We start from the raw sequence: 24,837 nt of genomic DNA on the forward strand, positions 1-24,837 counted from the left end.
TGAGGTGGGGTCAAGATCAGCTTCATTATATAGTACAGTGATTATCAACCTTTTCCATCTCACAGCACACTGAGAAGGCACTAAAAAGGTCAAGGCACACCACCAGGTTTTTGACAATTGACAAGGCCATGATGCCAGTGGGGGCTCACATCTCCCATTGGCCCTATTAATAAATGACTTTCCCCCAAATTCCTGTGGCACACCTGTGGACCACTCGCGGCACACCAGTGTGCCACGGCACAGTAGTTGAAAATGGCTGATATAGTACATGATTCCCCTTAAAATGTCCAAATTTCAGTTCCTGGCATCTTGAACTACTCCAGAGAATGCTCATAAATTTATTAAAGCTGCAAGAAGCGTGAATTAGTGCAAATACGAAAGACAGTAACTGCTATCAAATAAATATTCATTTCCATTAACAGGAAAATAGTCTGAGCTTTATTTTTTCACATTATCAAGTGCACATTACAACGTCACACATCCCTATATATGAGTCATGTCTTTTGTTTTCTTTTTTCATTTTTACAAAGTGTACAGAGGGAGGGACATAGAGTATTTAATAAGAATTTTTACAGAACAATTTTTATATTATGTCCTTGTATTTAAAAAAAAAATGTACCGCTTAAAACATGGAACTGAAACATCAATTTTATAGCATTTGCTAATCAAATAAAACTAGCCTGTAACTAATATCAGTACATTAACAATAACTAGTTTTTATTTGCTCTTTATACAGACACATTGTACAAAATCCACTTAACTGAACTCTGAATCACATTTTTAAAGCTTTCAGAATTACGCTTCAAAGTACTGTACTTATTTTTCCAGATATTAGAGAAACAGGAACTGCATCAAGGTGTTTTTGTGTGTGTGTGTGTTCTCTATCTTAGCAATTGTTCAAGGAAATAGTTTTTCAATATGGTTAATACTTTTTAGCAATAGCCTGGGAACTTGAGAAGTATTAACACCATTTAAATAGATTTGAAAATCATTTGGGCATGAATGGGAAATTTGGGTAAGACTTCAATGAAAAGAGAGGCACCTACATATCACAGGCTAACAGCTGGATCTTGAAAATATTTGCATCAGTGAGTGCAAGCTGTTTTAGAAACAGGCATTAATTCAGCATTACAATGACCACAATCGAAAACATCTACAGGGTCCTGCACAACCCCATAATCAGAGCTCAGGAGCGTGCTGATTACCATGGACTTCCATGATAACTTTTCCAAGAGTTGAGTGAACATACAACAGTTTATACACATTGAAAGGTTAGAATCAATCATAGCTCCACATAAATTGGACACAACAGAGAAAGCACAAGGATTGCATAAAACTAGATGCTCAAGTTAACATCTTTATGTTTATGTATGGCTGTCTGAATGATTCTAGTTTTCTGTTAAACAAATCAATTAACAAGGAATACTAGAATATCCAAAGGAATGTATTTCCCAGGTGTATCTCACAGGGTCTAAACCAGTGGTTCCCAAACTAATGGGTCAAAACCCACCAGCCTGGGAAGGTCTTTGCTCTGGCCCATTAAGGGGCGGGAAGGGTTTTTTTTCACTTACCTAAAGGGGTGCCAGCATGGGGGGGGTGCGGGGAGCCCTGCAGATACCTGCAGAAACCTTCCTGTTTACAATTGTAAACAGGAAATGGCTTTAAATCAAGTTTTTTGGGGGGTTTTTTTACTGTTACAGAGGCTTGGGGAGCCCTGCAGAGGTGTTTGCAGGGCTCCCCCCTCCCCTGCTCATGCAGTGCTCCCAACTCCTTTGCAGGAGTTTGGGAGGTACTGGTCTAAACATAACTGATTCCTTTGTATGTCATGTTGCTGAGTAAAGAATTGAGATGGTGAGAAATGGCAGTAAAGAACTGAGGTGAGAAATGGCAGGGGTGGGTTGGCATGGTACAAAAACAGCTTATTTAGAACTTACAACTCACTTTCATTACATTTCACCAGTGCACTTCTCGGAGCAAAGCAGGATGAATGGGAAGCAAGAAGGAAACACCACACACCAGGGGGTCATAACACTTTCCTATTTTAAAGCAACAAGCATTGTATCTGTACATCACCTGACAGATGAAATTCCTTACAGCATGCTTTGGAATTCAGACTTTTTCGTTTATTTAAACTGAATTTTGTACAATTCAAGAGAACCTGTTTGCCGTGAAGCAGACTGCTAGTAGCTTGACCTTAGCAACAGTTTTCAGGTAATAGCACCACAGAGGTGGTAACAGCAACATCCTTCCAGAAGTTTATAAACTGATAAGAACTAGATACATTCTAAAAAATTACTGCTTAATCAAAACCATAGGTTTGAAGAATTATATGCTCCTTACTGAAATTATTTTGTAAAGAAAAATTCTGCGTTCCTAAAAAAGTAACAGAGAAAACTACAAAAAAGCGGCAGGAACATGAATGCTTCATACAGAATACATCTTGTTATTTATCCCCTCACCAGGTGTTCTCCCCCTAAATACTGTATAAATTTGAAAATTGTCCAAGGTTGCTGATGGGTAGTTAAACATATGATTGTACCACACATTTCATACCACTTCATAGTGTTTTGTAATAAAATGGGATTTAATTTGGGATAAGTTTATCAGTCACTTGGGTAATCTTTCAACAACTGAAACAAATGTATCTATATCTGCAAGTCATCAATATGCTTCAAAATGCACATACATTTGTAATACAGAACCAAAAGGCAGACAAGCAGATAATTAATACTTATGAACAAGTGCCTCAAGTTTTCTTTTAAAATTCACACTTATTGAAAAGAAACGCTCCCAGCAACCAATGTATTTCCTACTTATTATGGAAGAATACTACATACATAAACCCAAAGTAATGGAAAATAGTACTAATTTGGTGCCTGACTATTCAAATGAATATTACTGTGTCACAAGTTTCTTAAATGCCAAATGAGACAATTAAGTGGCTCTTATGGTACAATTCTATCTTTTGACATTAATTTCTTCCAATTTATTTTATACAGATCTCTGTATGACATCTTTATTAAGAGCAATTAAAAATATCTCTTTGAACTCATAACAAAGCTCAGTATGATCACAGAATATGAATCATATTCATTAGGTGAATATTTCTGAGAACTATTGTGGTTGAAAAACTCAGTATGAGACAGGTTTTACTTTATTAAATGCAACTTTATTGTTGCCATCCTTCCTCATTTATTAAACAAACGGAAAGAATTCAGAACACACTAATGAACAAAATGTATAAAAGTCAACTAGAAGCAATAATCCTATCTGTATACAGCACTAAATCAAATGCACGGTATTTTGTTTGTGTGATCTGCTTAAAAATACAATGACCGCCTAAAAAGCAGTATCTTTTACACACATTCCCCCCAAATGCATAAAATTTAGATGAGTCCCTCATGGCAACCCAATGTCTTTATGATGCCTCATAATGTGTTGGTTCTTCTCTGAAGGCCTTCGGAAGCCTTTCTTGCAGAACTCACAACGGTGTGGATAGTCTTTTGTATGAATAGAAATAACGTGCCGTTTGAAACCTGAGGCATCTGTAGTGCTATACTCACAGTACTCACACTGATAAACTTTTCTACCACTGTGTGATTTCATGTGTTTTTTGAGTTCCATTTGCAGCTTGAAACCCTTCTTACATCTCTTGCATCTGAACGGAAGATCTTTTGTGTGAACTGAGAGAATATGGCGACTTAGAACAAATGGATCTGCAATCTTAAAGTCACAATGTCTGCACTGGTGCAATTTTTTACCCTTGTGCACTGCAACATGTTTTTTCAGTTCTGACGGCCTATGAAAGCCTTTGTCACACATGTCGCACTTATGGGGGTAGTCCTTTGTGTGAACGGAAATTATGTGTCGTTTTAAATCACTTGAGTTTGAGCTTTTGTGGTCACAGTGCAGACACTGATGTGTTTTGCTTTCTTGATGCATAAGGATGTGCTGTTGCAGCTCTTTGGTATCCGAAAACATCTGAAAACAAATGTCACACTTGAAGGGCATTTCCTTACTGTGCCTAGTCTTTACATGAGTTTTCAAGTTGGAGGAATCTGCAGATCTATACTCACAATATTGGCACTGGTAAGGCTTTTCACCTGTGTGGATTCGCATGTGTTTTTTGAGCTCTGACGGATGTCGAAATCCCTTGCCACATTCCACACAAATATGAGGAAAGTTTTTGCTGTGCACAGCCAGAAGGTGACGATTCAATAATCCCTGCTCTGCCGTCTCATACTCGCAGAATTTGCACTTGTACATTTTATTTGCTGCCTTGTCCCTATGCACCATCTTGTGTGTAAACAAAGCTCCTGCCTGAGAAAAATTTTTCCCACATTCATCGCATTCAATTAGCTTCTCGGTCTTGGTGGTAAGTTTGTGGCTCTCTAGATGATTGTGCAAACTTAACTTTTTATTTGTAGTGTAATCACAATCAGTGCATCGGTATTTTTTCTTAGCAAGAAGGTGCTCTGGGTGGTTTTTCATGTGTCTTTTCAAGAAGCCCCGAGATTTAAACTTCTTCCCACATATCATACAAGGATAGACTGTCAAAGGATGGCCATCAGGCCCAATTATTATTGCTGCAGAATAAAGCAAAAACAAGATCATAAAATGGCACCCAATAAACTCATAGGCAATCTACGAATTCATTTGTTAAAAGAAATGAGCACAAACCACCGGTTAGGCACTTCAAAATCTTATTACTTTCAGAGAGAGAATTCAGCATGTGCTTAACCCATTTTTTATCTGGCTCACAAGTGCACACATTTGTTCCCTATTGCATATATGCAACGTTGAGCAGAAACTGCTTAAATCTCTCACACTGAAGTCAGTAGTACTGAAATACTTGGCACATTAGTGAGACTGCACCAAATGCTAAATTTATGTTGTCTTAACCACAATGATGCGTCAACTTTTGTTCCTGAACTGAATCAAAATAATCCAACAGCAACAGGAGAAGACTTGCTGCACTTCATTATTTGGTAGCAACATTAAGGGCCAACACACCCTTTAATTAAACTCATAGAAAGGAATACTTGGACATGTCAATAATTGTATTCTCACAAAGGTGCCTTATAACATCAATCTTTCCAAGGGATGACTCATATTTGTGGATAACAGTTTCCAAGACGGTATATATAGAATTAATGTAATATGTCCCACAGTACAGCAATTTTTAATCCTTCAGTTTTAAAATAAAAGATCCATTTAGCAAAAATTTGCTTTGTGCAACTCCCAACTAAGTGAGCAAGCTATTACTAAAAATGGAGCAAAACAAACAATCTGAAGTAATGATTTCAAACAGAGACCTTGAGAAAGGAATTATATTAACTTGCTGTGCAATACAAACAAATATAGAGTGCAACCCAATAAATGCATAAAATAACTGCAATTTGATGAAATGCTTCAACTTCTCAGGCTGTAACAGCAAAGGTCAGAATTGTTTAGCAGGAACTCTACCTCCACCCACCTGAAGCATGTATTACGCATTGCGTAACTGCTGTAGTTGCGAGCAACACAGTGTTCACTGCTTCGGTATAACCACACCCACAACAAGCCTATGCTGGCAATGAGAGCACTACACCTATCTAATCACACTATATGCATCACACTATATGCATAGTTGCGAGAGAATAATGACTCCAAGGGTGCAATCCTAACCCCTTATGTCAGTGCTTTCCAGCCAATGGGATGTGTGCTGCATCCTGCAGTTGGGTGTCACTCGCAGAGGCCTCCTCAGAGTAAGGGAATGTTTGTTCCCTTACCTCGGAGCTGCATTGCCCCTATGTCAGTGCTGGAAAGCACTGACATAAGGGGTTAGGATTGCGCCCTAAGATTGTATCTCCTTTAATTTTTTCCTTTGCTACCTCTTGAATCTTCTTATCCAAAATAATCAAAGATGGAGTAACCAGAACTGGAGTAACTGGGACAGTTAAGTAGCATCTTTGTTTTACCCTGGAGACAGTTCCACAGTACAGCCAATGAGAAACATAAAGCTGTGTATTTGTTAAAGTGCAGTTACTTTCACATGTCTTTATTTGCACCTTATTACACTGCATAACTTGACTTCTTTACTAAAAAAAAAAATGTAGATTTTTTTTTTTAAAAAAGATGTTTCTTCCCAAAAAATTTGGGATGGTTGGCATAGTTCCCAGGTACTTCTCAGGTCACCAAATCCTCAAACTCATGCCCTGTCTGTATTCCTAAAACCACACTTCTCTTGAAGTATAAGCTCTTTCAATCTAATCTTTGCTAAAATAGTTAAACCTCTGCAAACACAGAATTAGTCCCATTATTTATACAAGTTATCAAACCATCCTGCTGTGCACTTTCAGTGTGTGTGAGTGAAAGAGAGCATGCTCATACACGCTGGTATTGCCTCATGAGTGCATAACATTGGCTGCGTACATTCTTTTTCTTATGAGACATCTTATTTTTGAGATAATGGAGAGCAATCATGTGAGAACAAATGTATTTGTATACTTATTACAGGGCAATGACTGGTTTTCCCCAGACTTAAAGATGCTCCCATTTTTGGTTCCCTAAAAATACTGGGTTCTATCCTGTTTAGTTAATTATGTCCAAGGAAGTTAGTCATAACTAACTGAAATCAATGAGACTTAGGGTGCAATCCTACTTTGCGCTGGAACAGACAAGCCAGGAGGCTTGCGCTGTATCCAGCGCAGGATTGTGGCCAGCAGCGGTTTAGCCAGAGGCAAGGGGAAACTTTTCCCCTTACCCCTGGGTAAGGGCTGCTGGTGCCTATAGGTCTCCTCAGACTTGCGCCACCTCCTGAGGTGGCACAAGTCCGAGGAGAGAGGAGTGGCTTGAAGTTGCTCTGTTCTCTCCAGGAACGGGGGTTGGGATCCGGCATAACTGCTGGATCCCAGCCCCACCTCCCGTTCCCCGCCCGCCCCCTAGGCCGCCCATTTCCTTCCCTCCCCCTGCCCAGGAACGCCTCCCTCCCCCCCACGCCTATCTTTCCTCCTTGCGTTGGCTCATCTGAGGGACTTAGGCTCATCTGATGCCCTTAGGCTGCAATTCTAACCACACTTTCCTGAGAGTAAGCCCCATTGAACAAAATAGAACTGAGTAGACCTAGTTAGGATTGTGCCCTTACAGCCCAATCCTATTGGACTAGTTATGACAAGAGAACATAACTTTGCTGTCATAACTGCCTATAGGGCAGCATAAACAGCGGCCTCTGGCAGCCATTTTGGAACTGCTACCACAAACAACAGCAGCGATTGTGGCCCACTATTGCAGCCAGCAACCTGCTCCAGAGTAGGTATGCCAGCATGGGGAGCATGTTATGTGCAGGGAGGAACAGGGCAATGCAGCACTGGTACACACTGAATCTTAGCTCCTCTTTTGGAAACCTCTTTTGGAGCCCCTCTTCCCTCCTTGGACATACTCCACCAAAACAAGTACTGTACATCCAAGGAGACCCAAGGGCTTGTGCAGAGATAAATAAAAAACATTTTACTTACCTCCCCTTTGTCTTTGGATACCGCCCCCACACACACACACTATGACATACATTGTGTGCTTTTTGGTACTGGCGGCAGGAGATAGAACCAGGTCACGACTACTAACTGAGTCAGGACTAACTAAACTTTTGAGTTATTTATCAATAGAATTTTTACCCTGCCTTTCTCCCCAAGGGGAACCAAGGCAGTTACAAAAAGAGTGTAAATACAAAAAAAACAAAATCACAGTTAAAAGCAAATTACATAAGTCACTGGTGTCAATACCTTTTTAAAATGACCGTGACCCCAATCCCATGCATGTCTACTCAGAAGTAAGTCCCATTATAGTCAATAGGGTTTACTCCCTGGATAGTGTCTGTAGGATTGTGGCCTGAATCACATTCTGAAGATTATTTATTAGATTTTTATACTGCCCTTCCTCAGGATGGCTCAGGATGGTGTACAAAGTTCCTTCCCTCTTTTTGTCCTGACAACAACCCTGCGAGGTAGGTGAGGCTGAGAGATAATGCCCAAGATCATTATGGAAGCTTCACGGCTGAGCAGGGATTTGAACAAGGATCTTCCAGGTCTTAGTCCAATTCCCAAACCACTACAGTACAAGTACTGTAGTAGTAGATGCAATTCATAACATTCAGTTAATCACAGACTGAATGTACTAAAAATTCCAAGTTGTTGGATCAAAAAAGTCAAATTACTTATGAATTTTGACAAAAGTGTATTTTGACAAAACTGTGTACTATATTTAGGAGAACAGAGTAATTGTTTACACACATTCAGAGCATATCTACATGTGCAAAAAAGACTTCCACTATTGTGTGTTTAAATGTCAGTTTTCGTGCCTTTATTTCTTCTTTAGATGCTATCCTCAATTTATCAACATTTATTTTCAAACGTAAGCATTATTCCAAGACTTTGTAGAAAACATAACACAGTTTATGGCTGATCATACAGCTAAAATGTATAAGGAGAGCCACAAAATGAATGCTTGAATGCACAAAACATGGTTGTTGTGCTTTTCTAACTTTTAAAAAAGCCTCCTGGAAAAAGGAAGCCATTCTTTTTCTCTTGATAAGCAATCATCTTGCTCACTAGAATAGCTGGATGTTTACCTGTTTGATATTGTCTGGATTCCAGTCTCCTCCTTTTCTTTGGCTTTTGTTTTGCTAGTCTTCCAAGACCAGTAGTCTCATCTATGTGCAAGAGGGCACTTGCAGTTCCATTCCGGTTTTCAACTGCTTCGGTGTTATTACCTAACAAAGATTAAAAGTTACATAGTATCAACACTATTTCAAGGTAATTTCAAGTCTCAGGATTGTGTTCACATTACAACAGAATTGCTTAACAACAGGATTCAGGAAACATATCCCTGTCATTAAGTGATACACACTTGTAGTCAAGCACTCTCCCTAACAGTACTGATTACACCACAGGAAGTGGCTCCCACACTGGGGTGTCTGTGTGTGTGTCTGTGTCTGTGTGTGTGTGTGTGTGTGTGTGTGTGTGTGTGTGTGTGTGAGAGAGAGAGAGAGAGAGAGACAAGGATTTGAAGCAGAGGGCTTAAAGGAAAACCAATTAAAAGGTGCAATTACTGTGCTAATATGCAAAATTACTGAAAAAGTATTTTGTCTTAGGAAAATTTTAAAAACTGACTCAAAAGTTGTGTAGAATTCAGTACCGTTTAAGTAAAATCAAGGCCAATAACATCCCTGTCACCATTAATATGCTTTTGTAAATAAAAACAGACAGCCTAGTGGGATTGGAGGGGGGTTAAGATGATTCCATTGCTGCAGTCTATCAGAAGCAGATCCCTTGTTTCTATTCTCTACTTTCAACTATGACTGTAACTAAGACTGCTGAAGACTTAGCATTGTGTGCGCACTGTAATTTTCTCTTTACTTTTGTTCAAAGAGCAAAAAAAAGATAGTTGGCATAATTTCTCCTGAACAAAATACTAAGGACCTATATGCATTCTTATACATAAAGTTCTGACACAAACACTTCCATCCAAAAAAGACTGCAGGAGACCCAATCTACATATTATGCAGAGTAAGGTGGTGAACTGCAGTGGTAGAATTCTCAACTGTTCTACCTCAGATGGCAGGTGCAGAGTCATATTTTTGAATCCTCCCCTATGCCAAAAACAAAAACCACCTTCATCAAAGCTTTTCAGGCAGCAAATCAGGGACAGGTCTACCCTAAACCTTTCCTCCAATGTGCTCATTTACTATATGCAAAAAACCTCACTGCATGGGGAAGTATCCTAAAATATTATCATACGCTTCCAACCCAAGATAGAACAGATTCTGTACAATCCAGCCTGTCCCATCAGGTCATAAGAGAAGCTCCTCTTACAAGTGCCATTGCCTATGGAGCTGGGAGGAGTTGCAGCAAGAATCACAGCCTTCTCAATATTAGCACCAACCCTATGGAACTTGCTTCTTCTTAATTTATGAACTGCTGCCTCCCTAGGGACTTTCTGGCAGGGCCTGAAGACATTTCTTTTTTGACAAGCTTTCTGAGTTCTTGGCCTTTTTTGTAACAAGGACATCTGCTTTTACAGGTTTGGCCCTTTTCTTATAAAGTGTTTGCTGCTGCCCTTGTGATTTTATAGGACATGTTTTGACTGTAAATATTTTGGGTTGTTTTATGAGTTTTTAAGCTCTACTGTAATTTGTTCAACTGCGATTTTATGCTTTTTTGTACTTTTTGTTTTGTTGTAAGTCATTTTGGGTTCCCTCAGGGGAAGAAAGGCAGGATAAAAATGCAATAAACAACAGATTCTACCACCACCTTACCTTGCGAAATACCTAGATCAGGTCTCAGTTTTCCCTAAAACAAAAGATCAGGTACCAATATCATCACAACACACAATTTTCAGATGGAGTCATGCCCTCTTACGATAACTCCTTCAATGCTATACAAGTAAAATTGTATAGTATACTGAAGATGCTTGAATAAGATTTTTCCCTCCCCAAAACAAACTTATTATGTATCATAGATATCAGTGTCCCTGGTCTTCAGGAACCATCATACCAACAAGATTTGTTTTATTTTTGCCTCTGTAGAAATAATGCTGTTTCAACTCTAATCATATGGCATACCATAAGCTGCTGCCCAAGCTATTGGCATAAAGCTTTTAATTTCACTGTCATCAAGTTGCTGTTCATGAGCGGCGGCTGCATCCTCCTCTCCTACAATCACTTCCATATAGACCTCATCCGCAATTTCTGCAACATCTGAAAGAAGAAATTTTATATAACACACACGATATCTTATTTTAAACAAATCCCTACCCCTAAATAAAGGTCACATACTTACTTAAATCTTCATCTTCATGCTGGGAATCATTTACTGTCATATACACCATTTTTTCCCTTGGAATACGAACACTGCTATTTTGATTAATTAATGTCTCTCCATGGTCGTTCTCAGATTCACTTTCCACAATGTCTACAGTGCCTCCTAAGTAAAAAAGAATTAGCCAAAATGTCATGTAAGAGTGTTTCTGCTAAGCTACGTTTTGGAAAGACAACCTAAACAAGCATTTAGAATCTATATTTTTCTCCCACAAATTTGAAGTTTAAAAAAATAGGAAAATACTATGGAACTAGTATCTATCCTTTCAAGTTGCACAAAAACTATGCAGAAGGCAGCCCAAGCCTAACATGTGCTGGAACAGGCAGGCCGGCCGGCCTGTGCTGTATCCAGCACAGGGTTGAAGGTAACTGTGACGCAACTCAGGGCAAGGGGATATTTTTCTCCTTACCCCAAGGACTGCCTCAGCCACTGCAATGGTGCTACTCAGATCTGCATCAGATCGCTGGCACAGATTCAAGCAGCATAGAGTTAGGTCAGCCTGCTTGGGAGGGGGTTAGGATCCAAAGGCTGGCCCTACACCGCTCCTGGGCCCAGCCTGCCAACTGCTTGCCCTAGAATGCACCCAAATGCCCCCCCCCCTTTCCAAACTCCTGTGCAGGTGGCCTGCCAACCGGCACAAACTCACCTCCAACTTCTCATTCTTAGGATTAACTTTGTTTTAAAATGGTAGAAATAAATGCCTTACCTAAATCATCCTCTCCAGGATCAGCTTTGAAAATATAGACCTTGATGACTTCTGGGCAAATGCCATCCATTTTACAAGGATCACTTTCTGATTCTGCTTTTATAGTAATTTCAGCAGAACTGTCATTTTCTGTCTTGACAGCATCATCCACTACAGAGCAAAACATTAAATTAATAATCAACACATAATGAACAATTGATGATATAATAAAAGTTTTCCTTTTTAATGTTAAAAGTATTGGACCTTATAATGAAACTAACTGAACAGGACAGTGAAATAAACTTCATATAATGAATTGTTCTAGTTACAAGAGATGAAAGAGAAATAAAGAGTCAAGAAACAAGCTAAAAATCCACTAAATCCTATACTGTATTACTTCACTGAAACAAAATACAGGGGGTGGAGCTGTATGTGTGGATCCCGTATCCACGGATTCACTTATCTGTGGATTGGCCCGCATCCTCCCCACGCGTGCTGTTTTGCCGAATTTCCTTTCCAAACTTGGCCTAGAAAACTTATGCCCACTTTAAGTTAATTAATTCCCGATTTCACTCAAAATCCTGCAGAAAGCACTGCTGGACCCCACCAACAGGGTAATGCGCCTGTTCAACCTACAGAGTTCCTCCTTCCTCTACTTTCCCACCATTAGCTTCTCCAGTCGCTGCAGCAACACCTTGATTCCCAGCAGCTCCTGGATGTGGCGGCTACACACCAGTCTCCAGCGTCTTCAGTAGTCTCCATTCATTCAGTCCATCAGTCAGTCCTTCCTCTTAGCTTCTAGTCTCTCCAGGCTCCTTCCTTCTATGTTCATACCCTTTCCTTCCTCTAGGTGCTGCTTTTAACCCTAAGGCCTTGTTACCTCCAAGTGGCTGCAGCTGTGCAGCACACTCACTGTATACTAAGGCCCTGGTTTTAATACCATGCTTCCCAGATCTGTCAGAGCAAGGGGCCACTGTTGACAACACACCCTATTTCCTCAAGGGATCTTGTGCATTTCGATTACATTTCACCCCTTGGTGTCACAGTGGTCCCCTTGATCTATCATCTGTGGTCTTCTTGGGCCATCCAGCCCTTGGCCTGCCACATCCTCTCCATAATGGTTGCTGAAGCTCCCATACAGTCTAATCCCATTCTATCCATGCTGGTGCCCATTTGGTCTACACCAGTGCCCATCTGATCCATAACTGATTCCAATATGCCATGCTCCATCCCAGAGGGGAACAGATCAATCCCAGTGGTACCCAGATCTGCCAGAGCAAGGGGCCACTGTTGCCACCACATCCTATCTCCTCAAGAGATCTTGCACATTTCCATTACAAGGGGCCCCTAGCCTCCGAAGGGTCCTCTGAGCCCAGCAGTTAAAAAAAAACCCACAACTTCTGATTCCACTGAGAAACTGGAAGTGACATTTTTAATGCCTTATTATTATTCGCCAGTATCCACAGTTTCAGTTAACCACAGGGGACTCCAGAACAGAATCACTGCAGATACCAGGGCACGCTTGTATTCCTTTCATTATTTCCTAATTTTTACCAAGCTGAATGAAATTTTATACATAAGCAAACCTGTGGTTTCTCTTTGTTAACTAATTAAGGCATCCAGTCTATTTTAGAATAAACACAGAGAGTAATCAGAAATGTTCCAAGCACCATAAACATACTTGAAAACACAAATTATTGTCTGTCATCTGCCATTATCAGCTGCATAGACTGGAGATGGTTACACACAGTACCAAACTGAAGTAGAAGTCCGCACAAGAAAGTTCACTTGCAAGAGAAAATAGAAGTCAGGTAAATTATTCATGATCCTTAAGCCCACCCTTAGTTAGCCACACACATGCCCTGGGTCTACAAGTCACTTATTCCTTCGGTTTGACAAATACCTATGTGGCAAAGATTTGTTTTCTCTGAAAGATCTGAATGGGGTTCTCCTGCAAATCTTAATGTGAATCTTTCAGATCTCTAGAAAAGAAAAGGAAGTTTTGGGGCCAAATGTAAATATTTGGGTGAGGGGTACACTGGTGTGAAGAGCAGTACCTGCTTACCCCAGAAGAACTGTAATGCCCATTTCCCCAGTACAGCAGGGCTGATATACACATAAAAACAGATATGTCCATTTAGATTTTCTTCCATACATACAAAAAGTTGATGAGAGTGACCAGGAGAATCCAGTACCAAGAAAAAGCAGAAATAAGTGAACTGTAGACTGGTGAGAAACCATTTACTTTAAGGTAGAAAGATATCAGCAAAATGTAAAACAATAAGGGCGTGAACTTAACCACCTTTCAACACTGGCCTAGCTGCAGTGCAGCCCCAAGGTAAGGTAACAAACATGCCCTTACCTTGAGCAGGCTCCCTTAACTGCCCCTCCACTGCAAGATTCAGTAGCACATTAGCACAGCTATGTCAGTGCTGGAAAGCTGGTTAGGATTGCGCCCTAAATCTGTAAATATCTTGAAAAAAATAGTATGAGTACTAATAGCAAATACGATTTGTTACAGACAAATCATGCCAGACCAGCTTTGTTCACTTATATAACAGGCATGGAAATGCGGAATATGTTCAGCCAACCCTGTCTGAAGTGGCACAACGCCTCTCCTTATACCACAACAGCTGAAGTAGCATTTGGTGCAAGTATGTTCAGCTCACTTATGTCATTAACTTTCACTCCAATCCCTTGCTATTCCTGATGGTTGTTTTGCTAATACTAGGTTCTACAAGTACAGAGAATGGGGTGAAACCAGTTTCAAGTACCACTACCCTATTTTAGTGTCAACATCCCCCTGGTTTGTCTCATATTATAAAGAATAATTAATTTTTAATTGTCACAATACATGACAAAATAAAGAGCCAACTACGTATCACGTTAAAATAGATATACGGATCGTGTAAAAAGCGGAAATTTCAATTCAAAAGTACATTCCATTTACTTTGGTATAGCGGTTAACAGACTGGGGGCCCAATCCTATCCAACTTTCCAGAGCTGATGCAGCCATGCCAACAGGGCATGTGCGGCAGCCTGGGGGGGGGCAGTCACAGAGGCATCCTCAAGGTAGACAAACGTGCTTCCTTACCTAGGGGCTGCACTGATGCTAGAAAGTTGGATAGGGGCCCTCAATTAGGCTACACCAAATTAGGCAGTAACATCGTGAGTTAAAAACTGGCAAAGCTTGTTTGGGAAGCTTAAAGTAGAGTAAAAGTAATAGAGAGACTGTCACTAAGCATAAATTCTAGTACAGTGGAACCAGAAGAGGGCCATTCACCCTTAAGGGAAGTGGCCCAGAAATGAGTGCCCTGGCAGTGCTGCAGCAATTGCAGTGCTGCTGGGAGCAAGGGTTTTTTAAACTTATCTGGGGGGGGGGATTGTGCTGGGATCCGGAAGGCTCACAGACCCCTCTGCAGGCCGCCTCATTGCCCCAAATAGCTTCAACTGACACTCAAAGACCACTTCTGGTTTTCACGTGAGCTATTTGGAGCAATACTGTAACTATTTGGAGCGGCGGGAAGGCCCACAGAGGAAATTGCAAGCCTCTCAGACCAGCATGACCTCCAGGTAATTTAAAAACACCCTTGCTCCCAGCAATGCTGGATTGCTGCGGCGCCATCGGAGCTTCCCCCCGCCAATACTTATTGCAGTCCCCAAGTCCGAGCGGGACGTTGGGAACTGCTGTTCTAGTATATGCTTTCTTATCAAATTATAAATGATATAAATTTATATTTTGTTTAAAACAAGTATATTTTTAGATTAGCATAAGCATACAGAACAGTCATTTTCAACCTTTTTCATTTTGTGGCATACTGAGAAAACAATACAATTGTCAGGCACAGCATCGGTTTTTTGACAATTGACAATGTACGCTGCCCTGCCGGCCGTGGGCTCATATCCCCCAGTGGTCCTACTAATATATGACCCACCTCCAAACTCCCACAGTGCACCTGCAGATCATTTGTGGCACACAAATGTGCCATGGCACAGCAGTTGAAAATCACTGATATAGAACATACTGATATATAATGTGGGTATAGTCACTAAAGGATCTACCTATTACTAAAGAAAATGATTTGAGCAGCAACAGATTCTACCCTACAGATGAGAGTTATGCTAACATACCAAGTTGTTTGTGTTTGGTACAGCTAAAGTGAGAACCTGTGCACTGGACAAAAGGAAGCCTATGCTGGCTGTCAGTTGTAATCTTGTTATAGAACAGGAGTCCCTAGAACATCTCTCTAACATACCTTTTGGCATTCTTTTTAGCTTATAGTGCCTGAGAATGTGGACAGGATTGTCTGAGGCATGAGGCCATCTTCTTGTCCATTCGACCCTTGTCTGGCAAAATTAGAACCCCCCCGGGGAGGGCTGGCCAAGTGGACAGGGAGGGTGGTGAATTTATTTCTGAGAGAGGGGGTGCTGCCCAAATCTTGAAGCAGGTGGTGGTTTTGTTTCCTCCTGAAATAACCCTCCCTCAGTCCTAATAATCTGAACAACCAGTCTCAAATATTCTGTTTTGGGGGGGCAAGATGGTCAACTAAATGGTGGTGTCCCAGCTTAAAAGGGTCCTGGAGGAAGCTGATTATCTGGATCCATTCCAGTCTGGCTTTAGACCGGGATTAGGAACAGAGATAGCCTTGGTGGATGATCTACACTGGGGAATGGACAGGGGGCGTGCGTCTCTGTTGGTCCTACTGAATCTGTCAGTGGCCTTTGACACCATTGACCATGGTGTCCTTCTGGGTCGGTTGGCTGAGCTGGAGCTTGGAGGCACTGTTTTGCAGTGGTTCCGCTCCTTCTTCACTGACAGATCTCAGAAGGTGGTCTGGGGGATGCTTGTTCAGCATCCTGGCCTCTTAGGTGTGGCGTGCCACAAGGCTCCATTCTATCCCCCATGCTGTTCCAACATCTACATCAGGGGTCTCCAAACGTTTTGGCCAGGGGGCTGCATCAAATGTCTGGCACAGTTTTGAGGGCCGGAAAAAAAATTAATATAAAATGTATATAAATAAATTAAAGATGAAACTTAGATGAGTGAATAAATGAATGAATGGGCTCATTCATTCAACCTCTCTGGCCCTCAGAACACCCTCCAGATGCAACCAGAGCATAGTTCCAGTCATGTTCAGCAAAGTGGGCCAGGGGCTTTCAGGGGACAAGAGGTTGGCCGCGGGCCGGATAGAGGATCTTTGCGGGCCACATCTGGCCCCCGGGCCGGGGTTTGGAGATCCCTGATCAACATGATGAAAGGTCATCTAGAGATACTGGTAGGGTGCCATCAGTATGTTGATGACACCCAGCTCTTTCTCTCCTTTCCTCCTGATTCCAAGAAAACAGTCAAAGTACTCGATTATTGTCTGGATCCACGGCTACTCCTGGATTGCCATGTGGTGGCTGTGGCCAGGGGAGCCTTTGCTCAGCTTTGGCTGATTTGCCAGCTGTGACCATACGTGGGTAGCTCAGACCTGGACATGGTGATTCATGCCCTAGTGACATCCCAATTAGGTTACTGCAACATGCTCTACGTGGGGCTGCCTCTGAAAACGGTCTGGAAACTGCAATTAGTGCAAAATATTCATGTGGTTGCTAAAGCTCATTGGTTTGATTCGGTCAGGCCGCTCCTTCAGCGACTACACTGGCTGCCAGTTAGTTTCCAGGCTCAATTCAAAGTGCTAGTTTTGACTTTTAAAGCCCATTATGGCTCAGGTTCAGGGTAGTTGAGGGACTGCCTCCTTCTATACAATCCAACCTGTCCTTTCAAGTCATCAGAGGGGGCTCTTCTAACTGTGCCGCCACCAGTAGAAGTGAGGGGGATGGCAGCAAGAAACACGGCCTTCTCAGTGGTGGCACCCTGCCTGTGGAATTCCCTCCCCCTGGAATTGAGAACAGCTCCTTCTCGAGTTCTTTTGGCGGGATCTGAAGACCTTTTTATTCTGGGAAGCCTTTTTAAGCTGACACAGAGGGGGCTGATGCTTTTTTATGAATATATTTTAATCGTGATCCAAGTTCATTGTGTTTTATTGTTTTAATTGTTTTTATCATATATAACAATGTTTTTAGTATTCATAAGCTGTCTTGAGTGCTCTTAGCAGGGTAGAAAGACAGGGCATAAATTCTATAAATAAATAATATCTCCACCACCACATCATGCTACATCTCCCCAGTGCTATTATGGGTCTCTTCTGCTCTTTCTACCAGTTACTACTTACATTAGCATAACTAAACTTATTTTGGATCAGGCCTATGAAGCCTTCAAGGGACTAGCGAAACAGGAGACCTAGAAATCCTTGTTTTGTTTTTATGATTTTTTCTGTTTGTTTTTAATATGCAAACTGCCCTGCAACACTAATTGCATGGTAAAAATTTTAAAAGAATACTCTGAACTATGTACAGTCAGGTTGCCTCTTATACAAGATTCAGATTCTGGAGTCTATGCATAAATAGAAAATCGCCTATTGTCAAAACTACCTTAAACTTGAAAAATACATGCTGTACTGACTCTTTAAAAACTAAAATCATATTCCAAGAGACATAAGGGAACTGAGACAACTGAGCAAACAGCAGATTCGTTCTCCCGTCTGATGCTAACTCCAGGGCACATAGTGAGTGGAACAGCAGGCAGAATTGCCTGCTCTATTTAAAACTACTTTTCTTTCTTTTTTGTTGTTGAATGCATACACTTGAATTTGAGCAAGTATACTGCACCTATGACACCACCAGACCGTAGCCAGAACATTAAAAAGTCCTGCTGGACCAGGCCACTTCGGGGAAACAAACAAGCAGGAGAAAAAGACATATATCTCTTGTCACTGCTTCCCAGCAACTGGTTATAAATAAAAAATAAAAATAAAAATTTTTTATAAATAAAATTGTAATATTTAAGAATACGTTACCCAGACACTTACAAGAAATCATAAGGTAATCTTCACAGTTGCTCTTGTCATCATGTTCCACAGGTATTCCACTGGCATCAATTACAGCTTCAGAGGCACAGTCTGCTACCAACACTTCTGAAACCACATCCTCTTCCAGAGAATCTGTGACAATTTCAGCTTCTGCAACATTATTACAGCCATGAATAACATGGTCCATATGTCCAATGTCAGGTATGTGTATTGACTCACTTGTGAGTACATGGTCAGGTATGGACATTGCTGTTGCTGTGATCTCAGAAGATAAAACATCATCTGGAACAGTGCAGTGAGCTAAAGACACTTCTTCAGTGACATCACTGTCCAGCACTGGTTCGGGTATAATAACAGTCTGAGATACATCCGTATCTTCCATGATATCTGGACACTGGACATCTTCTATAACAACATCCTCAATGACATCTTGGATTACTACAGAATCTGGATCATCAGGGACAAAGTTATGAACAGTTATATCAGAATCTTCCACATCTGATACATACACAGTTTCCTGTATTTCTACTACAATTTCCTCTCCATTCAAATGTGTTCCTTCAGCACCTAAAACACACAAAAATAAAATTTAACAAAAATTGCTGTGCCAGTATAACCCCAAGCTTCATTAAAATCGGTGCGACTTAATTTTGACAGTAGGATAGTTCCTAATTTGAGTACCACACTGGACAAAATAAAAACCTGGGTGTATCTGACTATTTTACCATCTTCTGCTATTTCTGTTCTTGTGCAACCAACTATTTTGGGTTGAAGCAAGTCAGAAAAAGCTTGATATTCCTAGAAACTAACTAAAGTGAATATCAGAAAGGAATAAGACTCTGTAAAGGTATAAGGGAGAAAGGAGGAAAAGGAATAAGTAATCTAAGATGAGCTGGCTTTATAAGGAGAACTGCAAACTCCAGATTTCCCCATTTGGTCTTTTCTGGCATTACATAATTTGCCTTCCTAAATAAGGTGCACAAGTATGTACATCTAGGAGGGCAGCCATTACTGATATTTCAAGAAAATCACTTGTATTATTTTTACATTACCTTAAAAAAGTTGCAAAAAAAATTATAGTCACTTGCAAATATTAACAAAATTATATTATGCTTTATAGAAGGTGGCACTTTTTTTTTTTAAAGCCTCCAAGTATTTCTCAAGAGACAACATAAATTGTAAAACAGACTATATTCTGCTTGTATACTTTGGAGGTGGGGGGAGTCACTCATAGCCCAGTCCTAAACATGAATACACCGAAGTAAGTCTCACTGAGTTCAATGGGACTTCCAGGTTAGTGTGCACAGAATTGCAGACTCAACGTAATAATGGAAAGTGAGTGTGATTTTAAGTGAAGGCTCAGAGTCCAATCCTGTGGTTGGCGGCACGGCTCTGTGCTGCCGAACACAGTTGCAAACGTGCCGCAAGGAACGCTCGCGGGGCTCACCGCTGGGCTCCCGCCGGTGCTGGGCTAGTGTGGAGCGGTCGTCCAGGTTCCACGGCTCGGCGGTCTCCCGGACCGCAGTGCAGCGGAACGGGAGGTGGGAGCATGGATGGGGGCATGGAGGAGGCGTTCCGGGGAGGGGGAAGGCTGGCGGGGGTGGGGAAGAGGCGAGCCAAGGGGTGGACGGGAGGAGGCTCAGCGGAGCTGAGCTCTGCAGGATCCAGGGCACTCGTGGAGGGCTGCGTGCCCTACACGAGCGCCTTTTCCTTTTCCCATTGTGGGGCTGCTTACCTTACTCGGGGGGAAGGGGACAAACGTCCCCTTCTCCGGAGGAGCCTCCCGTGATAGCATGGGAGGTGCAGGATTCAGCGGCAGCCCTTTTCATTGCCGCTGAGCCTGGGCGCTCCGGGCAGCTCAGGACTGGGCTGTCAGTAAGCTATAGTCTTTGTATTCTTTTATTTATTGTTGTAAGCTGCTTTGGGTCCCTTTGGGGAGGAAGGCGGGATATAAATGCAGTAAATAAATAAATAATCTTCCAATGGATAGTAATGTTGGTGAAATATTATATTTCTTTGCAAATATTGTATTTTTTGAAAGTGAAATATTATATTTTTTTGCATACCTGTAGGATCAAAAAATGCATGTGGATCATGTGGCTGCAGTTCAAGTCCATCTTCATCCATGGCCTTTAACTCTCATCAGTCACAATGTCTATAAAATGAAAACAAAGATGCTATTAACTAGTTTTCTTTATCCATATGTAGAACATATACTGCACTGAATTCAGTAAATGGTCATGGTTTAAAATCTTTAGAAAAAATGTTCACGTACATGGACATGCACACACACGACTGAGGAAAGAGACACTTCTGGAGATTTGAATTTTGCTCTCTACAGCAAAACAGGCATTGCTATTCACACAGTGGGGATAGCTGATACACTTAGGTGCCCTTGCTGTTTGCCACAACCAGTGGGTACAGGAGAATTCAGCACTACCAATACAAGAGATTCCTGCTGTCCTCCCTAGAAACTGATAAGCTTCTCACTACTCATGAGGAATAAAATAATTTTTCAACCAGCCCCACATTTCTTGTAATGAAGACTTCAACTACTAATATACTAAACTGCAAGGGGAAAACAATAGCTGTATTTTTCCAATTTCACATCTTACACATGGTATGTGCCCATTCCACACACCCTAAAGAAAAAGGTAGATAAAAGTTCTGGATAAATAAAAGCCTTTGATTTGCTTTTACACTGCTGATAAGTCCAGAACATGCTTTAACCATATCAATCGGGGTACATATTCATGAACAGTTCTCTCCATTTCCACCTCACAAGCAGAGAAAAAGAAATGAATTGTGCTATTTGTTCCTCTTCAGAAATATATGCGCAGAAATACATATTTCAGAAAACTGCTTCTCCAGGTTCCTCTCTGCTTGCTTGGGAACAAAATTAATGTAATGCATTCATGTCAAAGGAGATTTCAATTCAACAACAATGAACTCAAGCAAGTTACAGCAGCCATTTTCAACCACTGTACTGTGGCAAACAGGTGTGCCATGAATGGTCTGCAGGTGCACCATGGGAGTTTGGGGAGGGTCATTTATTAGTAGGGCCACTAGGGGATGTCAGCCCCCCACCAACAGCACAATGTGCCATGTCAATTGTTAAAAAAACTTATGGTGTGCCTTGACAATTTTATTACCTTGTCAGTATACAATGAGACGAAAAAGCTTGAAAATTGCTGAACGTTACTATGGTGCTCCTAACACTAAAAGTTGTTATTTTTGTAATCCCAGTATCTTTTCAGATATTTGCTTTATATAAAACAGGTTTATTGGTTTTCATCGTGGGCTCTCTAGCAATGCAGATTGTTTATACATTACAGCAGCCATTTTCAACTACTGAGTTGTGGCACACTGGTCTGCAGGTAGGTCATGGGAGTTTGAGGGAGGGTCATTTATTAGTAGGGCCATTGGGGGATGTGAGCCCCCCCCAACAGCATGGTGTGCCTTGTCAATTGTCAAAAAACAGATGGAGTGCATTGATGATTTTAGTACCTTGTCTGTGTCATGAAATGAAAAAGGTTGAAAATCACTGCATGACAGTAATACATTCAAGAAGTACAGAGCAGCTCACTCTGTACATATCAGTGTACATATCATACATACAGATAACCACATATCAGTGGACACACATGTGTCTGCCATCTTAACACATGAATGAAACTCTCATGGGTCTCACTGGGAATGACCCAGAGAAAGCTGCCTTCTTCCTGGAATGGCAGTGCTCAGGGCCAAGGCTGCAGAAAATTAATGCCTACATGATGGGAAGATTTTGAATACAGGTAGCCACCTCTGGCAGGCAAAAGGGCACTGTGTTGAGCAACCATTCAGCCCTTCCTAGTGCCCAATCCTATGCATGTCTACTGAGAAGAAAGTCCCATTAGGTTCATTGGGGCTTACTCCCACAAAAGCATGGATTGCAGCCTTAATGAGGGTAGCTGATTCCCCCACATCACAAGGCACCAACAGGCCTGGACTTGCTGGTGTGCAGGATGGTGTATGCTCTGCCCCCAAAAGAGCCACAGGAACAAACTCTCGCACCACACAGAGGTGCTTGCAGGGAACAACAATGTGCAAGTATATAGGAGTGTACGTGTGGAGAGGGGGTGAGCTATGTGCATGAATACAGGGATGAGCTTGTGTGTGTGTAAAAGGGGGTGAACTATGCGCATGTACACAGGAGTATGTATGTATGTGTGTGTGTGTGTGTGTGTGTGTGTGGAGAGGGGTGAACTATGTGTTTGTATACAGGGGTGTGTGTGTGTAGAGGGTGAATGATGCATGTACACAGGAGTGTGTGTGTGTAGAGGGGGGTGAACTATGTACATGTATACAGGGATATGTGTGTGTGTAGGGGTGAACTATGTGCATGTATACAGGGGTGTGTGTGTGTAGAGGATGAACTATGTGCATTTACACAGGTGTGTGTGTGTGTGTGTGTGTAGAGGAGGGTGAACTATGTGCATGTATACAGGGGTGTGTGTAGGGGGCGAACTATGTGCATGTATACAGGGGTGTGTGTGTAGAGGATGAACTATGTGCATGTACACAGGAGTGTGTGTATGTGTGTGTAGAGGGGGGTGAACTATGTACATGTACAGAGGGGTGTGTATGTGTGGAGGATGAACTATGTGCATGTACACAGGAATGTGTGTGTGTAGGGGATGAACTATGTACATGTTTACAGGGGCATGTGTGTGTGCGTAGGGGTGAACTATGTGCATGTACACAGGAGTGTGTCCGTGTGTAGGGGGAGGACCATGTGCATGTACACAGGGGTGTGCGTGTGTGGAGGGGTGTTGTGTGCACGGCTCGCGCGGCGCCCTGAGGGGACGGCGCATCGTTGAGCCTCTCAGGACCGGAAGGCAGGAACCCGGACCTGTCTCGCCGCTCGCCCGCCCCGGCGGCGGGAGTGCTGCGGCCGGGCCAGGAGCCCAGCAGGACAACTGGGCACAGCGCGGGAGGGGGGAGGGGAGGGCCTCCCCCGCCGGCGTCGTCCCGTCCCGTCCCCGCCCTGCCCGCAATGGGGACTCTCTGGGGCCAGGAGCGATTAATTCAAGATGGCGGCGGCACCCCCTCTTGCCGCCGCCATCTTGTCTCCTCCCAGCGCTTCTCCCGCGACCGAGGCCCGGCCGCGCCGCCCCAACCCCAGCTCGCCCGGCCCGGCGCCGCTCCCCGCACAGTCTCCCGCAGCCCGCCGCCTCGCCCCCTCCTCAGAGCCGCGCGGCGCCCCGCGGCGCCCGCATGCGGCCCGCGGCCCGCTCCCGCCGGACGTGCCCCGCGCGGCCTAGCTGCGGCCTTCTCGGGGCCTGCGCGCGGCGGGCCGAGGCCTGGCTCCGTGCGGGGGCGAGGGCCTAGCCGGGCCTGTCCCGCGCTGCTTACCGGGCGGGCGGCGACGGGCTCCGGGCGGCCTTCTCCGCGGAGCTGGGCCGAGCTCGGCGGCGGAGTGGCTGCGGCGGGGCGGGCGGAGGGGAGGGAGGGGCCGAGCTCGGAGCTGAGTGGAAGCGGCCAAGCTCCCCGGGCCGGGCCGGGCCGCCGTCAGCACGTCACGTCACTGCCCGAGAGAGACCCAGGCGAATGCGGAAGGGAGACGCGGCGCCGCAGCCCCCGAGCCGCCTGCTCCTCAGGCCGTGAGCGGCGGAGCGCGAACCGGGCCGGGACGAGACGAGAAGGGCGGTGGGCCCGCAGCCAGCCGCCGCCGCCGCCCCCGCTCCAGCTCGGCCGTCAGATTCCGCTCCGGGCTCGGCGCCGGGGGACGCGCGTCGCTCGGCCTGCAAGGCCCCCAGCATTTGGGGCGGCTTCTGCACGGGCGCCCCCCGCCTCAGAAGGAGCCCCGCACTGCCCCGATAGCGAAAGCAGGAGGGGCCGGGGAGTCGATCCCAGGCACGTCTACTCGGAAGGAAGCCCCATTAGAGTCGATGGGGCTCACTCCCAGGAAAGCGTGGGCAGGATGGCAGCCTCGGAGCCCGGCGCTGTGCGTGTCTACTCAGAAGTAAGCCCCGTTAGGGTCAGTGGGGCTCACTCCCAGGAAAGTGGATGCGCCTGGGCTCTGAGGCTGCAATCCTGTCCACTTTCCTGGGAGTGAGCCCCATTGAATAGACTGGGACTTACTTCTGAGTAGACATGCATAAGACTGGGCTCTGAGGAGCAGTCCTGTCTACACTTTCCTGGGTGTAAGCCCCGTTGACTAGAATGGGATTTACTTCTGAGTAGACATGCACAGGACTAGGCTATCCTAGCCACACTTTCCAGGAAGTAAGCCCCATTGAATAGACTGGGACTTACCCCTGAGTAGTCAAGCAAAGGCTTGGGCTCAGACACATGTATAAATTAAAATCTTATTTTCACCCTCCCCCCCAAATATACTGTCAGA

The 24,837-nt window shown here is 43.4% G+C and overlaps 1 protein-coding gene across 1 annotated transcript; it reads right to left on the reverse strand.

Moving 5' to 3' along the window:
- Positions 1-1,004: 1,004 nt before the first annotated feature.
- Positions 1,005-23,985, reverse strand: ZFX (zinc finger protein X-linked). The gene is made up of 8 exons (XM_066620585.1): positions 23,847-23,985; positions 20,519-20,607; positions 18,453-19,019; positions 11,560-11,709; positions 10,815-10,958; positions 10,598-10,732; positions 8,606-8,746; positions 1,005-4,586 (listed from the first exon to the last, which is right to left on the reverse strand). Exons 2-8 carry the CDS (start codon positions 20,577-20,579, stop codon positions 3,400-3,402), a joined length of 2,385 nt encoding a protein of 794 aa, XP_066476682.1. The 5' UTR covers positions 20,580-20,607; positions 23,847-23,985; the 3' UTR covers positions 1,005-3,399.
- Between the last annotated feature and the right edge of the window lie 852 nt (positions 23,986-24,837).

Source organism: Tiliqua scincoides, chromosome 3 (assembly GCF_035046505.1).
Source record: "Tiliqua scincoides isolate rTilSci1 chromosome 3, rTilSci1.hap2, whole genome shotgun sequence".
Lineage (NCBI taxonomy): Eukaryota > Metazoa > Chordata > Lepidosauria > Squamata > Scincidae > Tiliqua > Tiliqua scincoides.

Coding starts and splice junctions, on each gene's coding strand:
- ZFX (XM_066620585.1), bottom strand. CDS start 20,579: ATGGATGAAGATGGACTTGAACTGCAGCCACATGATCCACATGCATTT. Junction 19,020..20,518: donor TGCATTTTTTGATCCTACAG/GTATGCAAAAAA, acceptor TGTGTGTTTTAG/GTGCTGAAGGAACACATTTG. Junction 10,959..11,559: donor TCCTGGAGAGGATGATTTAG/GTAAGGCATTTA, acceptor TTTTTTACTTAG/GAGGCACTGTAGACATTGTG.